The sequence below is a fragment of the Trachypithecus francoisi genome, unplaced genomic scaffold (assembly GCF_009764315.1).
Source record: "Trachypithecus francoisi isolate TF-2019V2 unplaced genomic scaffold, Tfra_2.0 Lachesis_group9, whole genome shotgun sequence".
Classification (NCBI taxonomy): domain Eukaryota; kingdom Metazoa; phylum Chordata; class Mammalia; order Primates; family Cercopithecidae; genus Trachypithecus; species Trachypithecus francoisi.
Window position 1 is genome coordinate 69,271,412 of NW_022681474.1, and position 5,952 is coordinate 69,277,363.

At 38.8% G+C, this 5,952-nt stretch overlaps 2 protein-coding genes across 2 annotated transcripts; both read right to left on the bottom strand.

Annotated features, from left to right (window-relative positions):
• Positions 1–480: 480 nt before the first annotated feature.
• LOC117082707 (heat shock protein HSP 90-beta-like) lies at positions 481–2,961 on the bottom strand. Its single transcript, XM_033209637.1, has one exon. The coding sequence runs from the start codon at positions 1,852–1,854 to the stop codon at positions 766–768; it is 1,089 nt and encodes a 362-aa protein (XP_033065528.1). The 5' UTR covers positions 1,855–2,961; the 3' UTR covers positions 481–765.
• On the bottom strand, positions 1,909–3,037 carry LOC117082708 (heat shock protein HSP 90-beta-like). The gene has a single exon (XM_033209638.1). It carries the CDS (start codon positions 2,938–2,940, stop codon positions 2,278–2,280), a length of 663 nt encoding a protein of 220 aa, XP_033065529.1. The 5' UTR covers positions 2,941–3,037; the 3' UTR covers positions 1,909–2,277.
• Positions 3,038–5,952: the final 2,915 nt, after the last annotated feature.

Below are 5,952 nucleotides of genomic sequence, written 5' to 3' on the forward strand. Positions count from 1 at the left end.
TCAGTTTGATGTCATACGTGGAAGTTGTTTCCATCGAAGGTCATTACATATAAAATAAAAGGTTTCTATTATTTTTCTAAGAAACTATAGAGCTTTTTCCTGTTTTGTCGTTTACACCTCTGATCCATCTGGAGGTTACTTTTGTAAGGAGTGAAGTATGTTTTATTGTCTTACTGGGATTACATTCCATATTCATTTAACATGGAAAATCCACTTTTCAAATTTAACAATTATTAGCATTTAAAATAGATTTTCTTGTCAATATACAGCTACATCATCTATTGCAGACACACACATATGAGAAACAGCATGTACTGTATGATTCCATATTGCAACATCCAGTTGATTATTAGAAACATATTTTGCAACATACCTGAAATGTTAGCACAGAGTATCTCCAGGTTATAGGTTGGCAGTAGAATCCATATACTTATCTTTATTTTCCACTTTTCTCTATTTTCTAAATTATTATTATTATTATTTGTATAAAAATGGCATATTCTTTATTTTGCATACTTTAATTTCAGAACAAAATGAAGAAAATAAAATAAACCACAACACACAACATCCAATCCTGCTGTCAGAGTAGAGAGGGAATGGGGCTTGACACCCTTGGTTTCCTGCCTTCAACAAGAGGACAGGAGAGGAAAAACAACACTAGACATCAGCAGGGGGAGCCAGGTGGGACAGGGGCACTTGAGGCTGCAGTGGGAGCCACAGGGACACTATACAAGGGCACAAGTTTTCCAACTATGAACTTCTAACCTAATCTACTTCTTCCATGCGAGATGCATCCTCATCGCCCTCAAGAGGGGGGATCTCATCAGGAACTGCAGCACTGGGTTCCTCTGCTGCCACTTCATCTTCATCAATACCTAGACCTAGCTTGATCATGCGGTAGATGCGGTTGGAGTGGGTCTGGGGATCCTCAAGGGAAAAGCCTGAAGAGAGCAGGGCGGTTTCAAACAGCAGCACCACCAGGTCCTTAACTGCCTTATCATTCTTGTCGGCCTCAGCCTTCTGCCGCAGAGTCTCCACAATGGGGTGGTCGGGGTTGATCTCCAGGTGCTTTTTGGCCATCATATAGCCCATGGTGGAGTTGTCCCGAAGTGCCTGGGCTTTCATGATCCGCTCCATATTGGCTGTCCAGCCATAGGTGCTGGTCACAATGCAGCAGGGTGAAGACACAAGCCTATTGGAGATTGTCACCTTCTCAACCTTCTTATCTAAGATTTCTTTCATGAGCTTGCAAAGTTTCTCAAACTTTGCCTTGCTCTCTTCCATCTTTTTCTTCTCCTCCTCATCCTCAGGCAGCTCCAGACCCTCCTTGGTAACTGAGACCAGGCTCTTCCCATCAAACTCCTTGAGCTGCTGCACACAGTACTCGTCAATGGGCTCGGTCATATATAACACCTCGAAGCCCCGTTTCCGCACTCGCTCCACAAAAGCTGAGTTGGCCACCTGCTCTTTGCTCTCACCAGTGATGTAATAGATGGACTTCTGTGTCTCCTTCATGCGAGAAACATACTCTGACAAAGATGTCATCTCATCTCCAGACTGGGAGGTGTGATAGCGCAGCAGCTCAGACAGGCAGCGGCGGTTAGTGGAGTCCTCGTGGATTCCAAGCTTGAGATTTTTGGAGAATGCCTCATAGAATTTCTTGTAATTCTCCTTGTCTTCTGCCAGCTCAGAGAAGAGCTCAAGACACTTCTTAACAATGTTTTTACGAATGACTTTCAAGATTTTGCTCTGCTGGAGCATTTCTCGGGAGATGTTCAGGGACAGATCCTCAGAGTCAACCACAACACAAATAAAATTGAGATACTCTGGTATTAACTCATCACAGCTGTCCATGATGAACACACGACGGACATAGAGTTTGATGTTGTTCTTTTTCTTCTTGTTTTCAAAAAGGTCAAAGGGAGCCCGACGAGGAATGAATAGCAATGCCCTGAATTCCAACTGACCTTCTACAGAAAAGTGCTTGACTGCCAAGTGGTCTTCCCAGTCATTGGTGAGGCTCTTGTAGAATTCTCCATACTCCTCTTGGGTGATGTCATCAGGGTTTCTAGTCCAAAGAGGCTTGGTCTTGTTTAGCTCTTCCTGATCAATGTATTTCTCTTTGATCTTCTTAGTTTTCTTCTTCTTATCCTTACCACTGTCATCCTCCTCATCTGAACCCACATCTTTGATCTTGGGCTTTTCTTCATCATCTTTATCTTCTTCTTCTTTCTCACCTTTCTCTTCCTCTGCCTCATCATCACTAATTTCCTTCTCTCACTCCTTCTCCAAATAAAGGGTGATGGGATAGCCTATGAACTGAGAGTGCTTCTTCACTACTTCTTTGACCCGCCTCTCTTCTAAGTACTCTGTCTGATCTTCTTTAAGATGGAGGATCACTTTGGTACCTCTGCCAATGGGCTCACCATGGTCAGCCTGCACAGTGAAGGAACCTCCAGCAGAAGACTCCCAAGCATACTGTTCATCATCGTTGTGCTTTGTGATCACAACCACTTTCTCTGCCACCAGGTAGGCAGAATAAAAGCCAACACCAAACTGTCCAATCATGGAGATGTCTGCACCAGCCTGAAGAGCCTCCATGAATGCTTTAGTACCAGACTTGGCAATGGTTCCCAAATTATTTATGAGATCAGCTTTGCTCATGCCAATGCCTGTGTCTACCAAAGTCAGGGTACGTTCCTGAGGGTTGGGGATGATGTCAATTTTCAGCTCTTTACCACTGTCCAACTTCGAAGGGTCTGTTAGGCTCTCATAGCGAATCTTGTCCAAGGCATCAGAAGCATTAGAGATCAACTCCCGAAGGAAAATCTCCTTGTTGGAATAGAAGGTATTGATGATGAGAGACGTGAGTTGGGCAATTTCTGCCTGAAAGGCAAAAGTCTCCACCTCCTCCTCTCCATGGTGCACTTCCTCAGGCATCTTGAAAAAAAACGCTTACACGTATTAGAGAACAACGTGGGCTCGGTTTCTGATAACCAGTAGGCACAAACGCTGTGCCGGAGTGACTAGAGAGCTATTTTCTAAATTATTTGTTCATGATTAAAGTACATAATCTTTTATTTTTAAAAAAGCACTTTTCTCCCCTTCCTCCAAACACAAATTGACCTCTTGTTCCTCTGATAAAAATTATGAGGTTTTGTTTTGTTTTTTTTAGTATGGCCTTTAGAAAGTATTCTTTCCTAGCTGGTCACAGAATACCTCTTCATCCACGTCGAATTTTTCACATTGACCTGAACGTCCCATGACCATCCATGTCTCTAGAAGCTTCTATGCCTTTTTCTCTGAGTGCTTCTCTCTTTTTTCCTATGTGAAAATTTTCCAGAGTTTTATAAATAGTTATTTGCTTTTCTATATACTCAAAAACTGTTTGTAACTTTATTAGATCACACATTAAGTTAAATCATATATATTTTTTTTCCCTATACATGACTATTTCCTCCAGTAAAGTTAATTCCTGAGGCCAGGACCTTCTATAATTTTCCTTTGTATCCCCATCACTGTTTAAATGATGCAAATGACCAAAGTTTGTTAAATGAATGAATTACAGCAAGACACAGGTAATTTTGATCTGATATCTACAGTTTGAACCACGATGATGAGAAACAGGAGGTTACACAAATGACATCCAAACAGGAGTACCCAAATGACATCAAATAATAAATAAGAATCTTTAAATTTTACTTAGCACAGCTGGAGAGTCAAATTTTTAAATATCACTGATATTTTTAGCCCCCTCTAATTTTAGAGTACAAAGAAAATGCTAAACCATGAGGGAAGAGAAGATGACAGCATTTGTTATTAATTAACTCACTCATGTATTCAACAAATACAAAGTGAATATCTGACTTTTTTTATATGAAAAACTTAAAATACTTGTCCTCAATGTCTCATAATTTTCTAGATTTTCAGAAAACTGTAATTAGCCTGTACAAAAATTTTGATCAAAATATACTCTTTAACAATTGGATGACTAAAAGAAACAAATTTCAACAACAGCCTGAGTTAGCTCACATGTTCCTATATTTTATCAAATTACTTTATGTCATGAACTTGTCATCAAACAGGGACAGCCTGTGAAATGAATTATATCCTCTTACCCAGTTCCTATTTATGTTCTCAAAGAACATGAATATATCCTCTTTTTGCACACCATTGTATCCCCAGATCTGAGTTCCTGCTTCCTAGCAGTATTTGATAAACACTTGTTAAATAAATGAAGTGAATGAATGAGCCATACTCTTCTCTTCAATTTTAGTATTTAAATGCAAATTCTGAAACTCTGTTCAAATTGATAGTGCACAACTACCACAGAAGGAATGCAGGAGATATAGAAAAAAAATAGTATATTAGAAAATAAGTAGAAATGGATGCTCATTACATATATTAAAGATACAGTGCAACTCTAGAAAGTAGTTCACCCTTTACTGGACTCTACAGTGTTGTTTTATATATGAGTTTAACCCATGGGTAAATTTGTCCTAATGTGAGATAAATTTTAAACATGAAATACCATAATGGCAGAGTTTGAATAAATTATTCTTACAAAGATTTTTGCTCTTTAATAGCCTGAAAGAACGTCACAAAAGATTTGTGAGAGAGATTTTCTTTTCACCTTCAGCTGAAGTATGTGGGCTGGGATATATGGGGTAGTGTGTTTATGAGAATTTGAAAATTACACAGAACATAACTGACTTCTCAAGATCAACTCTTTAAAATCACTTACATACACAGAAGCAGAGAAACACACCTTTTATTCTTATGTAAGTGAATTTAAATAAATTATCATTTATGAAATTACATGGATTAAATGTTTGACTCACCAAAAATGTTCTTCAAAGAGAAAAGTCTACTTCAGAAGAATGCATGTGTCAGAAAAGGAGCCTGTTTATTGACTTTAATGCATTGTAATGATGTTTTTACTTTTATTTCCAGTATATACTATTACCATAGTTAATATTAAATAATTATATATATATATATATTTTTTGGTAGGGACCTTTTTTTTTTTAATACTTTAAGTTCTAGGGTACATGTGCATAACGTGCAGGTTTGTTACATATGTATACTTGTGCCATGTTGGGGTGCTGCACCCATCAACTCGTCAGCACCCATCAATTCGTCATTTATATCAGGTATAACTCCCAATGCGATCCCTCCCCCCTCCCCCCTCCCCATGATAGGCCCCGATGTGTGATGTTCCCCTTCCCGAGTCCAAGTGATCTCATTGTTCAGTTCCCACCTATGAGTGAGAACATGTGGTGTTTGGTTTTCTGTTCTTGTGATAGTTTGCTAAGAATGATGGTTTCCAGCTGCATCCATGTCCCTACAAAGGATGCAAACTCATCCTTTTTTATGGCTGCCTAATATTCCATGGTGTATATGTGCCACATTTTCTTAATCCAGTCTGTCACAGATGGACATTTGGGTTGATTCCAAGTCTTTGCTATTCACAAGAATAGTGCCGCAATAAACATGCGTGTGCATGTGTCTTTATAGCAGCATGATTTATAATCCTTTGGGTATATACCCAGTAGTGGGATGGCTGGGTCATATGGTACATCTAGTTCTAGATCCTTGAGGAATCACCATACTGTTTTCCATAAGGGTTGAACTAGTTTACAATCCCACCAATAATTATATTTTAATTTTAGTTCTTGCAAAATAAAAATGGTTAAAATCTTACTTGTAAGTAGAGTATTCTACTGGCTAATATAAGTTTCCTATTTAGTGTTTTATTACAATGTATTATGTATGCAATCATATTTAATTTATTTGTTTAAACCTATAACCAGTATAGCCTAATATTCACTACTTGCCTAGAAACTGAATGTATCTTGGGATTGCAGACATAAGCACCCTTGTATCAGACCTTCAGCTGGCCTGATAAATGGTCCAGTGTTTTTTTTCAAATCAGCTGGGACAAGTCAGGTG